Source organism: Abramis brama (assembly GCF_963993115.1).
Source record: "Abramis brama genome assembly, chromosome: 23".
Lineage (NCBI taxonomy): Eukaryota > Metazoa > Chordata > Actinopteri > Cypriniformes > Leuciscidae > Abramis > Abramis brama.
In genome coordinates this window covers 14795091-14817107 of record NC_139985.1, presented here as the reverse complement: position 1 = coordinate 14817107, position 22017 = coordinate 14795091, and the positions used below count along the sequence as shown (strand labels likewise).

The following is a 22017-nucleotide window of genomic DNA, read 5'->3' as shown; positions in this document are numbered from 1 at the left end:
TGGAACATTTAAAATGCATTTGCACACAATTTTGAAATGACGTTTTGGTGATATAACAATGAGAAAAAATGGTATAGGCTGTAGCAATTCCTGAAACATTTGAGTCGGAACTTTTCAGTCAATAAGCTGAGCCTGTTCACAAAATTGATTAAACTTGCAGTGTGCAAGCGATGCGCTGAAACGCATATTATTACTTTGCAGGACAGTGGCCCTCCAGGAGCAGGATTGAAGACCTCTGGCCTAGACCATCCCATTTAACAATGCTCAGTCCGACCTTCGCGGCCTTTGAAGGATGCAGCCTCAATTAGGAAACAGCCGATGAGTGAGCTGATAGTAAACAAAACATGAAGAGCCATTTCAGTCATATTTCTTAATGTAGATGCATATTATATTTATGTTTAATGACTTAAATATTAGCCTATATTAATTACTTTGTTTTTAAAATCTGAATCATGGCAACAGTGCACTTTATGGGGTAAAGACTTGCTGAATTGTTGTTTTAACCCATTGTACTATATTAAATAACATAAATGCGTACTATATTCATGTCCGTAATGACTTAATTGTTTTAGAAACTGAATCATGGATACAACAAACTGAACTGACGTTATGGCGTAAAAGAATGGCTGAATCGGTTTTTGAAAAGGTTCTTTTAAAGAACGGTTCTAGTGAACCGATTCACAGAAACGAGCCGGACTTCGAACCACTGTAAAAACTACTGAACTGCTCACCGATACAGCATTTCTGGACTGGAAGTCATACGAATGGTTGAAACGTTTGAAAGAGTAATTTACGCACAACTTTGAAATGACTCAATAATGTTGAAAACAAAACCATAAACACAATATTTGCTGTGATACGTGCTGTGGGGTCGGCGGGATCGGCTCATTTGCTTCGCAACAGAGGCGGAGCGCTGTCTTGTGTGTCCGCGCGCGCGCCTGTCAATAAAGTTTTTTCGAATAGTTCAGTTAGCCTATTGGAGAATGGGTAGCATCACTGATGGTAAGAATTTCTTTGTTTTGGTGTTTATTTTGTGTTTTTTATTTATTTGGCAAACCAGTATGATTAATTACAACTGTGCCCGACTATGTGTTTTTGTAAACTAAAGGAACTCATTTGAAATGAGATCAATATGAGGGATCATAGCTAGTTAGCCATGTGATATGCTAAAACTGATGCAGCAAAGAAATGCACAAAATGATGTAGGCATCTCTTATTGTATTTACTGCGATTCCATCGAAAGTATTGTGAATTTGGAAAGACTTAGTGTGGTGTGTGTGTGTGTGTGTGTGTGTGTGTGTGTGTGTGTGTGTGTGTGTGTGTGTGTGTGGGGGGGGGGGGGGGTGTGTGTGTATACCTGAATTGAAATCTTCCAAGAAATACAAACTTTTATACAATATATAAAATAGTTTGCATATATATATATATATATATATATATATATATATATATATATATATATGCAAAATATTTTATATATTGTATCAAAGTTTGTATTTGTATTTCTTGGGCACACTGGAAGATTCAAACTGTAATAACTTAAGTTCCCACCAAATTTGTTGCTATGTGGTTTAAACCCATATATAGCTAGACTTAAATAGTATCGTTGTATCTTTGTAGATGAGGTCATTCGGAAGCGTCTTCTGATCGATGGAGATGGAGCTGGAGACGATAGGCGCATTAATGTGCTCATGAAGAGCTTCTCCAAATGGTGCCACTCCAATTTCTCACCAGAGGAAGGGTAATTTAACCTATTATTAAAATGTGTGAACTTGGGTCAAAATATACACCGACATTAGATTTTATTTTCCTTATATACCTTGACCTTATTCAATCAATTAGTTACCATAGCTTTAGGTAAAAATACTTTTTGCTCGTGACTTTGTTGCTGCAGGTTCTCCCAGTATCAAAGGATGTTGACATCTTTGGCTCAATGTGAATTCTCCATGGGGAAGACCCTGCTCGTGTACAACATGAATCTGAAAGAAATGGAGAATTATGAAGCAATCTATTCAGATATTGGTTAGTCTTCCAGTTGATGTGCCCGTGTGTCTTTGTTTGGTGTCATCACCATTTGTTCAATCACGTAGCAAAATATTCTCATTTCTTCCAATACAGAGACAAGTATAACATCAGCCCATGAAAAAATTGCAGAGTGCAAAAAGGAAATCCAGAGAGCGAAACGGATACGGAAAAACCGCCAAGGTTCAATACAGCTCATTTGGAGAAATTTTAATTAATTGTCTATTTGGTTTTATCACTAATTTATTACTGCATGTCTCATTTGTAGAGTATGATGCTTTGGCCAGAGTTATCAAGCAGCATCCAGACAGACATGAGACCTTAAAGTAAGTTTGAAATTATTATTTAGGTGAAATCACATTTGTTCAATTTGTAGTCTGTGTGTCCTTTATATAACATAACAAACAGAACAGTGAAGTGTTTTTCTGATCTTATTTCTGCAGGCAGCTTGAGGCTTTAGACAAAGAGCTTCAGCAGCTTTCACACATCAAAGAGAATGTGGAGGACAAGGTGAGGAAATGTGGTATTTCTTGATGATTTTGTAGACACACACCATCATACATCTTACAATATTTACTCTGATGTCTCTTTTTTTACCCATCTTCAGTTGGAACTTCGTAAGAAACAGTTCCACGTCCTTCTCACCACCATTCAGGAACTCCAACAGACTTTGGAGAGTAAGTCGTTTTATCTGTATAAATTCTAAAGGACACATAATTATATTGATCTGATTCCTAAAACAATTAGTTTTAGTTCAGATCAGGTTTTTATCAGCTGCTGTTGTTATACTACCTGTTGTATCGTCTAAAATTGTGGTTGTTCATTTTATAGATGATGAGAAGATGGATAGCGACGACACCCAGGAGAGTCTGATGGAGAATGGAGACTAGACATTTGCATTAGGATGTACCGATTTTTATTTTCATGAGCACCAGATGTTCTCTCATTTTAGTCTTTCTTTTTTTGTTGGTCATGTACAGAATTAAAGTGCTTTCTTTACAAACTGAATCTGTGTTTAAGTTATTTAATTTTAGCTTATGGCCCCTTCTAAGTAAAGATTTGGGCTTGTGAGCGTAAAATAAACCCTCTTTAAACATATATGTACCTGTGTACAGTAATTGTGTACTGTGCCATTTAATCCAGAAGCTTCATAAACTAAATCACTTTTACTGTAAACTAACTGTCGTAGTACAGAGAGAATGTTATAAACATCACAGAAATATTACCACTTTTAGTGTGGTTTTATTTATCGGTGAGGTCAGAGCAAAATAACTTTGTATGCAACATAAAAATAGGAAACTATGCACATTAATGCAATAAAAACAACATTTTACACCCAACAGTTACGCTTTTTAAAAAGAGTTTCAAGCCACTCCCATTAAAGAGACAGTTGACCGCAAAATAAAAATGTCATCATTTACTCGGCCTCATACCAACTGACATCCATAGTAGGAAAAAAATACTATGGAAGTCAATAGATGCCGTCAACTGTTTGGTTACCAGTATTCTTCAAAATATCTTCTTTTGTGTTCAACAGAAGAAAGAAAGAAACTCATACAGGTTTGGAACAACATGAGGGAGAGTAAATGATACAATTTTCATTTTTGGGGTGAACTATCCCTTTAATGTGTTTGCTGTAACAATGGTAAATCTAAAAGTATTTGGACACCTATGCAATATTTAGAATGACTATATATCACAAAATATCAAATCAAGAAGCATGTATTTTAAAGAAAGATAGTTCAAGCAAAATATGTTACTGAAAATACATACATATGCTCTCTCAACCAGCAGATGTCGCTACTGCCACAATATTGGTGAACACGACTAGACATGATCTATCAATCTCAGATAATTGAGATTTAGGCTATAGAAAGAAATTCATACAGGTTTGGAACAACTTGAGGGTGAGTAAATGATGACAACATTTTAATTTTTGGGTGAACTATCACTTTAAACTGTAAGTAATACATTTATGCCTAACTCTTGATTACTTTTTGGCTTACATATTGTATTTTGAAGGTTTCAAATGGCATGTTAAGAGAAATGTCATCCTTTTATGGCTTTTGCATCTTCATTTATGCCTAAAATACAGTTTGTGGTTGTTTTAATCAGCAGATTAGTGTCAGAGGATAATTAGAAAAATCACAAATGTCTGTATTTACCATTTGCACAAAACTGTAGTATTTTAAAGGTTACAAACAAGGCCTCATTTGGCGGTTGTAATACTTCAGAGCTGTCATACAGCACCATAACAATGGCATTTACCAAATCACTCCAAATTACTGCTATTCTAAGGAAAATTGGGCTTTTTAAGACTGGTTGGGGATGCATACTACATTTGTATTTGTTAGTGTTACTTTTGATAGATAGATATACTGTACATGATTCAATTCATTAATTTGGCATTATTGACATGAATGCCAGAATGACTGGATAGAAATGTTACACTCACACCGTAATTTTCTTTCATTTGCGTTCAAGAAATGTGTTGATCTTAAAAAAGATCTCAAAAAATGTAAACGAAATATTCGAAAATAAGATTCAATGCTAGTTATGGGGACGAGACCGTCTATGCCGAGTCCGAGTCAAGACCGAGTCTTTGAAGGGTCGAGACCGAGTCCGTTGGTTTTCAAATACAGTCGAGTCCGAGTCCGAGTCAAGAGTCTTTGAGGAAGCAAGTCCGAGTCGAGACCAAGACCATAAAAACATGTCAGTTTTCATATTCATGATTTAATATCACCCCAGTTAATAATCAACAGTTAGGCCTACAGACTAAGCTAGATTGGGAATTGTTTAGAGGAGCAGTCTTAACGTCTTAATATGGACTAATTTTCTAGTGGTATGCAAGGGCGAAGATTTGGTTTGAACATTGGGGGGGTTGAAGTTTGGGTATGCCTCCTTTTCATGTGATCATGGTATAAATATTGGGGGGGGGTTGTAATGCATAGATTTAAATATTGGGGGGGTTATCTCCCCCCCAATCCCCCCACAAATTGCGCCCCTGGTGGTATGTATTCTAGTGGACTAGTGATGGGGACGAGACCGCCTATGCCGAGTCGGAGTCAAGACCGAGTCTTTGAAGGGTCGAGTCCGAGTCAAGACCGAGTCTTTGAAGGAACAAGTCCGAGACGAGTCCGAGAAAGCAGAAATCGGTCTCGAGACCGGACTCGAGTAGGCCTACTACATCACTATTCAATGCACACACATACACACACACTTTCAATAAACATATTTTAATAAATATCAGTTTCATGTTATATTGCATTACATTTATATTTATGTTAACATTAATGGTAATATTTTATTTTACAGTGTCCTTGTTACATATGTTACATATACTTAAAAGTAAATTATGCATAATTACATGCAAATAACCCTAAACCAAACCTAATCCTAAAGTATTTATCCTATAGTAAGTACATGTAGTTACTTAATATTACTCAGTACTTAAATGTATAATGACAGTGTATCAATTACACCTTTAAATGAAGTGTATGACACATTAATAATTCATAATACTGGAATAAAAACTGAAGAAAATGACTTGCAGTGCACTTTTTGTTGCTTGCATCATTTATGCTCAAATCACTTTTGAAGATCTCTATTGTTTCTGTAACAGACAAAGACTGTGTCTGTGTTGTCATATAGCCTACTTACCTTGTGTATCTCTATATCGGCTCATTATCTGCAATGTCACCATAAGAGCCAAATCTCCATTATCTGGTTTATTTGACACAGGTAAACACTTCCCGCCGCGTGTACAACATCTGATTATCTCCACTGTCTAATTACAGCTGAGCTGAACGCACACAGCAAGATGAAGAACAGTAGAGTATTACGCATTCTGCCACATCCATCCTATGAATAATCCAGTGGAGTCAGCAGTCAATGCAGTGCTTTTAATTGGGTTCCTGATTTAAAACGTTTAAGCCAAATTCCCCTTGCTCTGAGGAAATGGAGGTCAGCTCTCAGGAAGACACATCCAGATGACTCAGACTCAGATTGGATAGATAAACATGAAGAACGCTGTCTCTCCGAGTAAACAAAACTTTCCCAGCATAATCTTATTGTCATGAGGGAAGCCTTTGCTTGGCGTAATTTATCCGAGGGCTTCTGTGATAATGGGCCAATTAGAAAAGGTATGGAAACATGGATTTTTTTTCTTCCCCATTTAACAATGTGTCACTGTCATTCTCAGTCAATGGAGTCCATTATTTCCTCTTGATGGACATATACATGCTAACAAGAAGCCATGTTTGCTACTAGACTACTGAAAACCCAATGTGTAAATCTGCATTTGCACCCTCAAATAATCTTTGCTGATAGAAATGTGCTAATACGTGATTTTTTTGTAGCCACATTTTACAGTTATTTTAATGCAAGTTACATGCAAAGGTCGCAAAACTAATCTATCTTGTTCCTGTTTCTCCTCACTCCACACACACACACACACACTCTCTTTCACTCTCTACTTTTCTACCAGTAAATGTGCCTCCAGGTTGTCCTATTCTTCCTTTCTGAAAGACAGAGCTCGTCTCCCCGAGAGCAACTATAACATGCTGTGGCACATCTTGCCATCGCTATGGTAACGGCACTGAGGTGTACATGAAAAGAAGTCAAACCAATGTGCTGTAACACGGGAACATTAGATCAGGACTAGGTCAGAATGGCCCGCTATTGGCAATCCATTCACCCACTAAAGCTGTCCGATGAACAATGACACTCACAGTACACTATGTGAAGTACCTGAGCTTCGCCAGTTGTATCTCTTAATAAGTCGCATTTCTGAGCTGGAAATGTTGCGGCTTGCATCTCTGGCAAGTGAACTTCTCAAATCACTTTTTTACTAGTTGATGGAAGGATCATTGACATATAAGAGTGTTCACGATACAGAAAAGGAAAAAGCTTTTAAAAATCTATTTATATATGTGCTTGTTCTATTCATTTCAAATGGTTTTGAAAAACTGTTATAGCATTTTCAAGAAAAGTAGCTTAATCATTATTTTCAAGAGCTATTTTAATATATTTTTGAAGGTAATTTTTCCCCCACAAATATCATGAATTATTATCATTAGGTTTTTGGGAAGTCACATGACATTTTACAACATAAACTAACCTTGCCTTGTCATAAAAGTCTTAAATTATTAGATTATAGTTCAAGAATTGCTTTTTTTCTTCATTATGATATCAGGACAGTTGTATCTCCCTGACATTTTGACCTTATAAAACTCATTTAGAACTTAAAAACATGCTTGTCATAAAGAGGTGTACAGTCATTGCATATAATTCATTATATTTGTAATAGACCTTATGTAGCCCCGCCCCTTTACAGCGCAGCGCTCGTTGTCTTTTGTCTTCCGGTCTGTATTGTCACAGCGATCTTGCGTATTTATGAATGAACGGCTCGTTTTAAAATCTTCCAGTTCGACTGACATTTGTTAAGACATCTGCTTTAAACAATACAATCCTCATGATAACTTTCGTTAGCTTTACATAAAGTAAATCCACTTCAAAAGCTAATTACTCCTGGACAGCAATGCCATAGAGATATACAGAGCGACCGCAAAACCGGAAGTTCAAAGACAATATTATAAAGATGGCGTTTCTCGTTTCTCTGGCGCATAAGGTCTATATTTTCGAATAAATGAACAGATAAAAAAAAAAAAAAATTGGATCATATCATTGGCCCAGAGATACATTTTTAATGCATGGATTTTTTTAAAAGTTAAGCTGTCAAATGTCTTATCCTGTTTCTTATCCCATTTCTTAGCATAGGTGTAATTTTGAATGTCAATTTCTATATAGACATAAACCTTGGCTAGAAGAAAAGATGAGAACAGTCATCACAAATTTTATGTACTGGTAAGCAAGGCCCATGAGAAATCAGATATCGAGACTGCACCGTCTGAGAATTTTCTGCTCCTGATGAATTTAGATCTGATTACTTACTTTGTCTATTAACCTAATGGCAGTCAGATAGTCATCAAATTCCTTTGCACGACTCCATATTGTCATTGAGACAGCTGATTCATTGTCGTGGACTGAGGATTCATCAACAGAACAGAAGACACTGCAGTAAGTTCAGTCTTGAGGAATGCACAATATCTTTATTGGCATCAAAGCATTCACACCCACTGATCGAAAATGCAAGTACTGTATATCAAGACAGAAACTCATTCACATTGAAATGCAACAGCAATCAGAACAAGAACATTAACATATATTGGGATGTTTTGTCTTGTTTTATAGTCTTTGTGGTTAATAAAGCCTCATGCACTTAAAAAGAACGGACGAGGAAGAAGAGAACACACAAGAAAGCAGGGAAATAAAGTGTTGATTGTATTTCAATCACCTTGTGATCATAATAAAGGTCACTGAATAGACAACATGACCCTGTTAGTGAGGAGAGAAATTATGTACAAACTGAAACTAGGTTATTATGTCACGACTTCATGCAGTTCATAAATACAGTGCAAACATTAAAGAGCCATATAAATGTGGAATCACAATGGTGCAAACACCAAACCAACGACCACCGGCATGACATTATTCCGGGGATAAGAAATCCAGAAACCTGACAAACAGCAATCTAACATCTATACTGACAAATTAAAACAGAAATCTCTGTTATATAGTGTAAATTACAGACACCTGCGTCACCTACTCATCAGGACAGGTACACTTAAAAGTCGACATGAAATCAAAACAGACCCCATATACTTTCTTAAAGCACGTGCTCTTACCGTGGAAGATTCATCTGTGAATGTTATTCAAAAGATAGTCACAAATATAAATTATATTTATGAAGATATTCATAAGGATGCTTGATGGAAATGTGATAACTTGCTCTGTCTCTGAAACAGCATTGCCGTATCGATTAATGGTGTTAACCAATGGCCATTTACCAAACCATTTTAGCAACTTTGTATTCATAATGGTTCCATTATGTAAAATATGCCACATTATGGAAGTAAAATAGGTTTCAAATGCCAATTTATGTTAACTTTATAACACACACACACAAAAAAAAACGCTCTGATGGAGCATTTGATGAATAGGAATCATTTTTTGAGGTTGTGGAAAGAGTTGCAGAAACAGTATTTATATCCCGAATGGACCGTCGGAGTAAAAACTTTTGGTCATAGTGACATAATGCCACTTTTGTAAACTCTTTTATTTTTCCTCTTCCTTAAGATGCAGCAAGAACTATTGCACTGAGTTTTACATTTGGGTGTAATGACCTTTGTTCAGTAAACTGTGATATTTCGGTAACATTTACAGAGAGGTGAAGTCGAAAAACCATTCAATACATCTGAGGATCCCTTTAATTCATTTTTAAAATATATTAGTATTATGGACAGATAAACCTTTAGTTATTTATCTAATCAGAAATAAAGGATGTGCTTTTAATATATCTGTTAAACTAATCTCTTCCTTCCTCTCTGGTGCTCAATGTTTGAACTTTGCTCTTAGAAATGGGTCCCCCCTGTAGAAGGGGATTTAAAGAGGCAGATGGGGTTACTGATTGGTGTAGGAGACGGGCCCACTTGAAGCATAATTCCCCACCTGGCTGTACTCTGATTGGGCGAAGTCCCCCGTTCCAGTGAAAGCAGCTCCTGATTGATCAAAGCTTCCCTGGTTGTAGACCTGCTGGTTGAAGGCCGTGGCTTGTTTTTCTGAGGACGAGGCAGGGTACCTTGCTGCGCCTCCCTTGTGCCATCCAGTCTCTTTAAACACAAACCAGATGTTTCCAGCCCACAGCACGAAGTTCAAATAGCCGAATACCTGTGGAAAAATGCCTAGAGATGAGTATATCTATTTTTTAAAGTGTTTTAAATAAAATTGTTGAACTTCAGTAAATTATATTTAATTTAAAATATCATTATATTAAATTATTTTATTTAATATATAATATATATTTCAATATATACATACACACACGCGCACACACATATATACATATGGTCATGTTTTGATGCTCATGAAACATTTCTCATTTTTATAAATGTTGAAACAGTTGTGCTGCTTAATATTTTTGTGGAAACCATGATATGAACTGCATTTAATTGAAACAATGTAAAAGTCTTTGTTTGCTTGTTTGTTTGTTTGTTTGTTTGTTTCTTTCTTTCTTTATTGCATCTTTCCTAAATAAAAGGGTTTTTTTTATCTTACTGACTCCAAACTTTTGTATCGATTTTAAAGTAAAACATTAAATACATTTCAATACATCTTAAGCACATTTAATTTAATGTATATATTTTTATTTTTAAATTATTGTAAAATATTTATACACACAGTAATAATGATTATTTTTTCTTATCAATATTAAAGGGATGGTTCGGAGTAAAATCAACCTAGGGTTCTTTGCACCATGACCTCGAGCCAAACACCCCCCCAGAATCCTTTTTTCCCTTGGTCGAACATTATTAAAGTTAGAGCTTATTTAGAGATATCAGCCGAATGGCTTAGAGCAGGCGCTAATGGATCCAAGGATGTATCTCGTAAATTACCCCACTAATAATGCCCAGAATGGTACCAAACTTCTACTTCAACTTCTTCTAGCTGTAGCATAAGCCATCAGGCAAGTGTTATTTAAATAAACTCCTGATGTACTTACAAACTTTCCAATGCCTCGTTTTATGAGTACAGAACCTATTTGTACTACTGTAGAAGTTTGGTACCATTCTGGGCATTATTAGTGGGGTAATTTACGAGATACATCCTTGGATCCATTAGCCAAATGGATCCAAATAAGCTCTAACTTTAATAATGTTCGAAGGGAAAAAGGGCTTCTGGGGGTGTGTGGTGCAAAGGACCCTATAGGTTGATTTTACTCTGAACCATACCTTTAAGTGTTGTAAATGAAAGTCTAGACACCCACCAGATATGTGTGGCAAAAATCTTAGTATCTCATGCCTTACCACAGATGTGTTCAGGCCAGACCATCTGGGTCCGTACACTGAGCTGCACTTGTTTGTCTGCACCTTACATGCAGACATGAGCAGAACCACCTCATCTGGATCAGTTGCAGTCTTCACATCTGAAAGCCCTTTTGCCCACGCAGATGAACTCACTAGCCACACAAATGAGAACACCACCGTCACTATGAAGTCCTGGGGAGCATGAAGAAAGTGTGTTACATGTATTTTTTGTCAAATTCTGTTGCTAATTTGAAGAACTATTTTAACATTAATAAAATTACAAACTGCAGCTTTAAACTCAGTTACAATGATTTGCATGCAAGGATGCATTACTATATGCTAAGTAGGACTAAATTTAATGTGGGTGTTTTACAGTAAATAGCAGCTTATGTATTGTATGTCAGTCTTCTCTAATAGCAAGGCTTTGAAAGTCCACAAAGGTTTGAGTGTTTAGCTTGTCTAAAATAACGCCAGGGCTCACAATGAGAGGTCCGCGGTTGTTTTCGCGGTACTTGTTCTGGAAAAAGATGTAGACCACTGTGGCCAGCAGGGAGTAGAGAAAGGAAAAGACAGCAATGGTGACGAAGAACTCTGCGGAGGAAGAAAAATCTCCGATCAGGTAAAGCCGCTCTTGTCTCCTTCCCTCACACATCGGCACGTCAAAATCCACCCGGTTCAACCTGTTTAATGTAAGCCACAAAAAAATCATGCTTTTTTATACAGTTTGCAGTTATATTAGGACTTATTCAGTGTCAACACCAGGCTAGAATAACATTATGCCGCTTTTATGCTTTTTTGGATATTACCTTTCAGGGACGTCACTAGGTTTGGAGGACAGGGGGGGCTTAGCCCCCAGGGTATTTGTAACTTGCGTTTATAGAAAATCTTACAGTAAATTTGAGTAAAAAAACAACCATGTATATATGTCGCTGTATTTGTCTCTTCAACCCCGTTACCATCTTCAACCCTGTTACCCTAGTCTCAATTTTTATTAATTATTTTTTTTAAGTTTATGAATAAGTAATTTAATGTTTGTTGAACTTAGTCAGAAATGTTCAGAGCAATCATAAGAATACTGATTTTAGTTCAAATTCTGAAGTTAAGCCACATCTTTGATCAAAAATGTTGCTGTCACAAAAAGTGCCCATTTCAGGTTTAAGGTTCAAGTGTAAAATGATACGTTAATGTTATGGTGCATGGTACAATTTCTGGTAAGCTAAACTTTTTTATTATTTCAATTCAATTAAATTATTGTGATTTGATTTAATATGGACTCATTTGGATAAATATTAGGTACTCGAGATAGGCGTTAATTTTTCTCAAGAAAAAAACAACTCACCTAATGTTGTAAACATAGACAGACCTATCAGATGGTAGTATTATTTAAGGTTAAAAATAACTCAAATTAAATATAATGTTTTTTATTATAATAACAACTTTATTTAATGATATAAGTAAAAATATAATAAATAGGCCTATGTAATATAGAACACATATTTAGCAAAATACTTTTTTTCTTGCCAGCTAGGCTACGTGCTATTTCCTATATTATGTTCATTAAATGGCTTTCCTGAGGTAAATGTAACATATTGTTCTCCAGCTTGACCTCTTCACGCTGATAAAAAACACTGATTGATCGATATTATGTAGGCCTATGAGGAATATACATTTTGGTAAGTTGTAGCCTACTACTGTATCTTTCAACAGTGTTCGTGTTTTTTTACTATTAGAGATGATCGGTTCACGTGCGCTAGGGATCTGTCACATAACATTTACAAGCGCCAAAACGGTATTTATTGTTTGAATTTCGTAATAAAATTGACAGAATCTGAGAGTTGAGATTCTTTTATATCATAAAGTAACCTGCTCTGTCTAGTCTGTTGGTCTCCGTGTCCTCTTTGCTTCGCGATTTTTCTGTGCGTGAGAAAATGGATGTGTGGCGTGAGAGCGTGTGAAAAGTGTCAATTGCGCGAGTCTCACGGTGAATGCGTGAGAGTTGCCAGCTCTCCAACTTCCGACTTTTCGGCTATTTTTTGTAGCTGGATATATATAATTTGTTGCGTCTAAATATGAATGAGGATACGGTTATTGATAAATCGAATTGTTATTGTTGTTCTTATTATAATTTAGGGGGGCTTAGGAACATTTTGGGGTAGCTTCAGCCCCCCTAAAATAGGCCTAACGACGTCCCTGCCTTTCACGTAGTGTGTAATATAAATGTATGTAAAAGTAGACTGGGTAAACCCAGCCCGATCTGCCGGCGATTTGATTTCGCCCTGCAACTCAGGCTGGAATGCTCAATGGCTTCTTTAGTTTAGCAAACAAATCGCTCGAGTGGATGTAAATACCACTCACTTTCATGTTTATTTTTGCACAACCTGCAAAAATCGCTCGATCAGAGGCCTAGTGAGAGCTGTGCAGGTAAACCTCACTTCCCTTGACTCAAGAGGTGCACTATAGCAACTGACGCTATAGAGGCTATGGTCTTTAGCGTACTTGTTAGCGTGTCCACCTCCCATGCTAAAAATGCCGGTTTGAATCCTGCTCAGAGTGGTGCGAGTAGTACTGGACGAGTTACACCTGCTCAAACCAATGTAGGTTTGTAATAAATTAGCATATTGCCCATGTATGAACCCCTTGAAATAGCGACTGACGCTATAGAGGCACACTAGCGACTGATGCTATCATTGGCTGCCCAACAACAATGTCTACTTTGACCCACCCTCAAACACTGCAGTTGTAGCTGAGACCTGGAAGTGTTTGGTTTGTGTTGTCAGCTTGTCAAGACGCTGTTTTCTGTGCTGAGAAAGCAAATCCACATTGCATGCACTTTGAAAGGATTGTTACGCCATTGTTACTGTTCATATCACTGTGTAAACAAGTGCTGAGGAAACCCCTGGAGCTGAAATTCAGATATGGTAATGCAATTTCTTTTCCGACACATGCTGTAAGCGGTAGACCAATCAGTAGACTACTATCTGACCAATCAGAGCAGAGTAGGCTCTTGAAAAGGCGGGGTTTAGAAAGACCGGATTCAGACACTGTGAGAAAAGAGGTGATGCTGCAATGTTTATAATAAGAAAATTCAACTGTTTTTGACTTTGGATGCATATAAACATTATAGGAGACCTCCAAAAAATTAGGAACCGGTATGGGCACTTTAAGTTCCTGCCACAAGGTTACTTTAGTTCCTGTCTATTTCTGCCTTATCCTCCTTAGATTACTATGAACTTGTCAACTCTAGTGAATACAGCAGGACCTAGGGCTACTTCAAAGCATTGCATTACTGTGGGCATCTTGTGTGTGTTCTTGACCTTTTAAGGGCAAAAAAAATAACAACAACTTGGACGCATAATGAGGCTAGAAGAATACCAGTCTGTCGAAAACATTTTCAACCTACACAGAATTATAGTGGTGATTCAATACAGAACTCTATTGTCTTCTGTTCTTTAAATTGACATGGTATGATTTCATTTATTACCAAAATGGATAACAATGAAGACAGACCTGATGCCTGATTCTAGCGTATGTGTCAGCCAACTCATTTATTGAGTACAAATGGGTGAGTGTGTTTCTGTCTCTCAGAAATAATTTCTCATCTCTGAAAGTGCTGAATTTTTTATTTATTTTTTTCTATTTAAGACAGAGCTGTAAATACTGTGAGATACTTGAAATGGAAGATATGGCTTAGTTTTCGAAAGTTTTCATTTAACCATGAATTTATTCACACACAGACAAACAGGCCTTTGGAAATATGGTAAATGTATTAATCTTTCAATTGGTAATCAGTCATATATTTTGGGTCATGAAAATACTCAATATACCACTTTGGTTTACTGATTTAAACTGAATTAGTATTTTAATTTGATATCTCCATCGTAAACTGTATACAAAATATCACAAACATTTTAAACTTTTAAAAATGAAGGACCATGTGACACTGAAGACTGAATTAACATCTGCAGAAAATTCGGGTTTGCCATCACAGGAATAAATTACATTTTAAAATATATTTCAATAGAAAACTGGAAACTTTGAATTTGAAACAATATTTCACAATGCTTTTACTGTATTTCTGATCAAATAAATTCAGCCTTGGTGAGCAGATAAAGTAAAGAAAATCAGACCGCCAGTGTATATAAGCTATTTGATTAGCGCTTACATGATGTATAAATCATTCATTTTGACGTGTAATGTTAAGAAAACAATATCTGATTATACTGAGGATCTATAAACATCAGCCCAAATAGCACAATCATTTAATTGTACAAATTAGCTCTGATGCTGAGAGTTGTGTTTCCATTAAAAACACTGAAGCCAGCTGTGCTCACCGAGAAACAAATCTTGTAACTGGCAGCACACAGAGAATATAAAGATAAAACCATTAGCACATAATCAAATGCTCCTGTGTATTAGAGTATTGAATCAAAGCGAGGTAATTATCTCTCTCTATTGCTCTGCAGAGTATACGCAGGGGTGCTTTAAACAAGCCTTACCTGAATGGGTAAGCAAAGTTGATGCCGATACTGAGGTTGCTGTCGGACTTGTTGATGCAGTCCACACTAACCCGCAGTTGCCCAGAGTAACCTCCACATGTTGCAAATGCAAAGATGGCAAAAAGCTGAGGAGATATAACATGCAGAACAGTTCAAGTCACCATGAAATCAAAATGAACCATTCTTAATTGTGTGTGTGTGGAATGGATTATAGCAATATTTATTAGAAATTATATAGACACATCATTATTTTATTTTTGTATTCATGTGCCTTAATCAAAATAACTTCCCCTCCCTTTTGCAGCGACTTCTCTTCTCTGATGATGTGTTTTTTCGCGCAAGTGCAGGACAACCTGTCACTCACATGAGATCACAGTAATAGCAAACCACAACCATCCAACCAATCAATTCCCAATGGACAAAATCAAGTTCCACCCTATTTTTTCTTGTTCCAGAAGCTGTTTCACTTGGATATGTGTCATTATAGGAAAGAAAAGACTCTCACAACTTGCGTTTCATGGTGACTGTAAAAATAAGAATTATGACTTATCATTATTTCCCATCAATTTATGAAAATAAAAGCTATAAATTATAAATATATCAATTCGTGAAAAATAGTCTGCACGTTAGTGGTGCATACCTGCAGGTTACATCGTTTTGCCAGTAGGTGGCGATAAGTGAGTAAGTCTGATTTGTTTTATTCTACTGATTTGTTTAAAACCACTAATTCAATCAGTTCATCGATCTCTGTCAAAGAATGTCTTTGATGGGCAGATTTGAAACATTTTGAATAAGCTGAGAAAAGTGCATTTTTTTCAACGACTACAACGTGCATAAACAATGCTTTTATCGTTTGTTTCTGCTCCTTTTTTGCCTGTGTTTTGATCCAGAGATTCAGTACTTGCTCAAGAGATGCGTAATAGCGCCCCCTACCGTATAACAGTGAAAACACGGAAAGCCAGAAAATTCTGCAAATGGTGAGGAAGTGTTGTCTCATAAATGATGGAATATTCTGTCAATGGCGGGGAAAGAGTTAAACTTTGCGTAATGTAAACCACCGAGCGACCACAAATGGTTGTCATCACCTGTACTGCATTTATAGAAAGGCAGTTAATGGTTTTTAATATAAAGTATTTTTATATTTTAGTATATTTAGTATTTTCGCGTCGTGATCGCGGGGGAGGAAACATTTATGATGTAGCTATGCACACATACAAACCGTCTCATTCTAGCGTTTAATGCTGAGGAGGACTCTAAACTACAATTCTCTGAAGGAATGGACTAGGAAGCACTCAGCCTCACTAGGATGCAGACTTCCGTTTGAGAAATAATTTCAATGGTAAACGAACTCGTAGTAGGGCGAATCATCCCGATAGCAAAGCAGGGGGGGACACCGCTGGCAAAACCAGCAATGCAAGTTTGAGAGGTGGCGCCCCGACAAATCTTGCGAGAATCACGACTTGCTTTACGGCACGACGTCACATACATCAACAACATATGAAGCAGCCTCTATGGAAGACACTAGCACGCATTTCAGACGTGAATCATGGCAGAGTCGACGAAGAAAACGAAGAAAGTGCGGTCGGAAGAGTGCAGAGATGGCTCTGCGTGAGTAGTATTTATGACAGTAACGTTAAATACAAGTACTCCACAGAGACTCTAGGGGGCGCTGTTTGAGAAAAACTGAAACTGCATAGTGTGCCTTTAATATAAAGTTTTTATTGAACGTTTGAATAAAAAAAAATCTAACATCAGGAATCTAATATATCACATCAATAACCTAAAAAAATGGCTCACTCTGTTGTTAATGGTTTCGAGTTACAGACGTATTAGGCACATCTTTTGAGGTTGTGCTTATACACAGGCATAACAAACTCGTGGGATATGGGTCCGTGTACTTTTTGATTATTTCATTTCCTATTTGGAATGGAATAACGAGAAATGAAAACCAGCTCGTTTATTCGTTTTTTAGTTTAGTTTAAAAAACGAAAAATTAGATTTTAGCTCGCTTTTTCATTTTTCGTTTGTGGTTTACAAATCGGTTTATGGGTTCGATATTTCATTTGCACACGTGGGCGGCGCTGAAACGCCCCTTTCATCTGATTGGTCAAAATGCTCCGCCTTCTGTAAGCTACGAGCTTTTCTTTCTGTCAGGCAGAATAAGAGTCAGTAGGAGTGCGGCACTGACAAATGCACTTTAATAAAAATAATGTCTGAAACCACCACTCACTGTTAACTACGCACCATATTTGAAGCAGAAATATGTTGCTGGTCACGTAATTCGTGCTGCTGCGACTTGCAAGCAACCCCATTAAGATGAGCCACAGTAGCCTATATGACAGATTATTTTAGCATGATGTATTTCCCATTGATAAATACAGTGCAAATAGTTCCGTCTCTTTGGATAAAAGGGAAGTGGAAATAAAAATCAATAATAGGCTGAACTGTACCATGATAATATGTCCGTAACATTAGATGTCCGTAAATGACCTACCCATAACTGTTACATTAGAGTTAGGGGATCACACAGTTTGTACAGTATAAAAATCATTATGTCTAAGTTCCCATTAAACATGAAAACCCAACAACCCAATGGGAATATATCCTTGTTTTCAACCACAATACAACGTCTGTCCAATGTTGCAGATTAATGTCAATCTGGTGTTGGATTCTGACATCAACCTGATTTTCATTTTCAACGTTGGGTTTGGTCTTCTAAATGCGAATTTTGTCATTGTTTTGGAGCACACTAGCTTATAGATAACAGTAAGGCTAACATATTCATACTAAAAGCCAAAAAACTTTAAATAGGGCACTATTTGAGGGAACAGCCATTTGGGTGCCCGAAACCATTGTGGACGTTATTGAGTGCACTTATTCAATCTCACATTCAATCCCACTACTGGAACTGTGTTCTAGAAATAAATTTGATATTGATATGAGGGTAGGAAGGCAGGCATAGATTCAGAGGCATAAGGTACTGTAAGTATTACACACAACAATGCAACATTTACTTTTGATAGGCTACTTATAAAAACAAGTACTTCTGTACTTTTACTTAGTTTTACTTTTACTAGTAACGGAGTAATATTTGACCAGTAGTACCTGTACTTTCACTCAAGTAAGGAAGTTGTGTAGCCTACTTTGTCCACCTCTGAAAACATCTGTTCATAATCTGTGATAACACAATTCCAATACAAATAGCACCGGGAGACGCCTGGAGTAACTCTGCACTGATCAATCCGCATTTTTAAGCCAGCTAATTTTACAGTAGGCTCATATAACTCGTATAACGCTCCTTCTCGTATAACGCCAACGACCGCACAAATGGGCTTCCTTTGTGAAATATAGCAGACCACCGTTTTAAATAACAGTTTAAAAAAGGTGGTCTGCTATTTTTCACAAAGGAAGCTCAGTCAGTCAGTCAGATAGATAGATAGATAGATAGATAGATAGATAGATAGATAGATAGATAGATAGATAGATAGATAGATAGATAGATGGCAGTATGGCAAGCCATGGCAAAAAGCAGGATAACTAGGCTATAGCCTACTTGAAAGGAAAACAAATTTGCCGAGTAAAAACAAAGTTTGTGTTGTTGAATCATATTTTTTTTTCTAGTAGGCTATCTTAAAATATAGAGCTCATGACAAATAAAAGTTCCAGATGGACAAACATTAAATGCAAAAACCAGTGTGAATAACAATATCTTAAAATAAAATAGAGAGTGGATACACAGATATGGCCTATTTATGAATGAAATTCGTGCATTTATTTGTCATTTAAACTGATGCAAACAGGGAAAGAGTAGAAAACACTTATTATCCTGTCGCCCCCTCTAGTGGACAGCATTAAGTAGTACGGCCTTCATTGCTCAGATAACGTTAATGGATTTTTTGGGAAAGTAAGTCTGACCAGTTAGAAAAGATATAAGCGAGTCAGACCAGTCTGAAGGTCTGAGCTGAATTTGGTGAAGCATTAAAGTTCTAGTCAATTTCTTATAATAGCAATACAAAATAATAATAATAATAATGTTTAAATATATGGTGGCTTTCTTAAGCCAACATAATAAAGATAACCCAGAGAAACATTTCAGTATGTAATAAAATTGTATTAGTTTTATAATAAAACTAATAACATTTTAAAGGTAGCCGTGCTCTTCAACCGACATGATTTTAATTAAAGGTGCTCTAGGTAACTTTTTAACCTTAACTGAACAGCTTTGGAGTCAGTGGAATGGTTATATTACTTATTTCGAGTTGAATGGTGGTGGTTTCGCACCCCCCTGGTGCCCGAGAGCGGAAAAAAACTCACTTGCAACTTTGGGCCGGCGGGTCGGCGTCAGGAAGTATCGCGTGATATCAGGTCTCGCGATGTAACGAATTGCTTGACGGCACTGCACACGTACACGCCCCCATTCAAGCACCGGCTAGCTATAAGCAAAGGGCAACGATAGATTGAGTTATGGCTGAGGCTGTAAAAAAAGATGCAGAAAGCTAGGAAATCTTTGTCGGAGGACCAATGAAACGGGAGACTGACCGAGCAAGAAGTCAGACTCGAGTAAATATCGGACCGGCTTTTTCAGAATGGGGAGAACTGAGAGAAACAGAAGCCTGCAAAACAGATGCTGATCCTGCTGTTGCACTTGTAAGTATCTTTGGAATAAACTGTGTTTAATATTTAAATTTCAAGTAATTGCGACCTCAGGATGTTTTTTATTATCTGTAAAGGTTTTTATTATGATCGCTGTCTGTTACGGGCTTACTAGTACGTTAGATACTATAACTTTGATGTTAGCATTGTCATTAGCAAACACGTTTGATTTCTGTAGTTGTTTGGCCGTTCCTCTGTCGGTTTTATTTGTGTAACTTACACTTTTATTTTATGTCACTAAGTCAACGCGTCTGATAATAGGCAATAAACATGTTGCACATATCATGATCGAGCTAGAAAAAAACGTTCTGATGTTTTCTTAGACAAGCAAAGGTAAACCGTCATTCTACCAGATTAACTTATAGACCTTACTAATATAACTTTAGACAAATATTAGCCTCCGATATATATATATATATTTATGCTCATGCCCATTCTCCCAAAAACAAACAAACACCAAAGCAGTAGTTTGCCTCGTTCATATCGTTCGTTCCCGGTAAAAATAATAGTATGCATGACAACCATAGACTGTAAAAAAATATGGACGTAGTGTCCTTGACGTCACCCGTAGGTTTCTGAAGAGCATAGGCTTGTTTGAGATGCGCCTTGCCTCGCCTGAAATGTAGTCGAGAGTAGGCGGCGGAGAGGAGGAGTGAAAAAAGCGCAGGCAAGTCGGACAGATCTCTCTTCTCGTAGTGGATCTGACACCTGCGAGATCAAAGATGGATATCGCGGGATTCACGCTCGTGCACAGTGTTTTGCTAATAAACTGGATGTAATTCAAGTTCTGTTGCTTTTATATGAAAATAAATAAAATGAACAAGATACCCAAAGTACTTGTTATTTAATGTTAATTTTCTTTACAGACATATGTGTTTGCAGAAAATATTGCTTTACTTGCCTTGGTAGACCTAACTGGTTTTGAAATAGCCTGTTCCTCTGCTCAGCTGGGTTGCTCGTGGCAAGGGGGGGAGGGACAACAGTTCGTTTTTATGACAGAGTGTTTGAAAGCATTTACTACCAGACACTAGGGGGAGCTACGTAGAGAAAAAAACACTCAGACTTGCCTGGTGTCCCTTTAATCCCAAACCTGGTAATTTTGTCAGTATTAATGTACGTTCACTGATTCTAGCTTCTCTCTTTTCTGTCTCTTTCTATTCATGTGAACTGAGTAGGCTACACATGCACATGCAATACACATTTATATTCATAAATATAAATTTTGTTTCTATTCAATTTTCAAAATTATTTATAGCCCACATGTCACACACGCCTACCTGCCTTTTGATGTAAATAAAAGACGAGAGTGGTAGCCTAAATGTTACGGACATATTATCATGGTACAGTTCAGCCTTTTATTGATTTTTATTTCCACTTCCCTTTTATCCAAAGAGACGGAACTATTTGCACTGTATTTATCAATGGGAAATACATCATGCTAAAATAATCTGTCATATACTGTGGCTCATATTAATGGGGTTGCTTGCAAGTCGCAGCAGCACAAATTACGTGACCAGCAACATATTTCTGCTTCAAATATTGTGCGTAGTTAACAGTGAGTGGTGGTTTCAGACATTATTTTTATTAAAGTGCATTTGTCAGTGCCGCACTCGTACTGACTATTATTCTGCCTGACAGAAAGAAAAGCTTGTAGCTTACAGAAGGCGGAGCGTTTTGACCAATCAGATGAAAGGGGCGTTTCAGCGCCGCCCACGTGTGCAAATGAAATATCGAACCCATAAACCGATTTGTAAACCACAAACGAAAAATGAAAAATCGAGCTAAACTCTCATTTTTCGTTTTTTAAACTAAACTAAAAAACGAATAAACAAGCTGGTTTTCATTTCTCGTTATTCCATTCCAAACAGGAAATGAAATGATCAAAGAGTACACGAACCGATATGTCTATAAATCTCATTACA

The 22017-nt window shown here is 36.9% G+C and overlaps 2 protein-coding genes across 3 annotated transcripts in view; one reads left to right on the top strand and one right to left on the bottom strand.

Annotated features, from left to right (window-relative positions):
* The first annotated feature begins 680 nt into the window (after nt 1-680).
* On the top strand, nt 681-3030 carry thoc7 (THO complex 7). The gene is made up of 8 exons (XM_084100737.1): nt 681-1002; nt 1621-1741; nt 1895-2022; nt 2119-2205; nt 2291-2348; nt 2466-2532; nt 2630-2699; nt 2854-3030. The coding sequence occupies exons 1-8, from the start codon at nt 984-986 to the stop codon at nt 2910-2912; spliced, it is 609 nt and encodes a 202-aa protein (XP_083956863.1). The 5' UTR covers nt 681-983; the 3' UTR covers nt 2913-3030.
* A 5080-nt stretch (nt 3031-8110) lies between these two features.
* synpra (synaptoporin a) overlaps nt 8111-22017 on the bottom strand; it is a 35539-nt gene continuing 21632 nt past the window's right edge. For both annotated transcript variants that reach the window (XM_084101832.1, XM_084101833.1), the window contains 4 exons: nt 15443-15567; nt 11428-11626; nt 10947-11138; nt 8111-9810 (listed from right to left, as the gene is read on the bottom strand). In XM_084101832.1, the coding sequence (XP_083957958.1) occupies nt 9544-9810; nt 10947-11138; nt 11428-11626; nt 15443-15567 (783 nt within the window). In that variant the 3' untranslated portion in view covers nt 8111-9543. The remainder of the gene's footprint in view (nt 9811-10946; nt 11139-11427; nt 11627-15442; nt 15568-22017) is intronic.

Coding starts and splice junctions, on each gene's coding strand:
- thoc7 (XM_084100737.1), top strand. Junction 2,533..2,629: donor AAGAGAATGTGGAGGACAAG/GTGAGGAAATGT, acceptor ACCCATCTTCAG/TTGGAACTTCGTAAGAAACA. Junction 2,700..2,853: donor ACTCCAACAGACTTTGGAGA/GTAAGTCGTTTT, acceptor TTCATTTTATAG/ATGATGAGAAGATGGATAGC.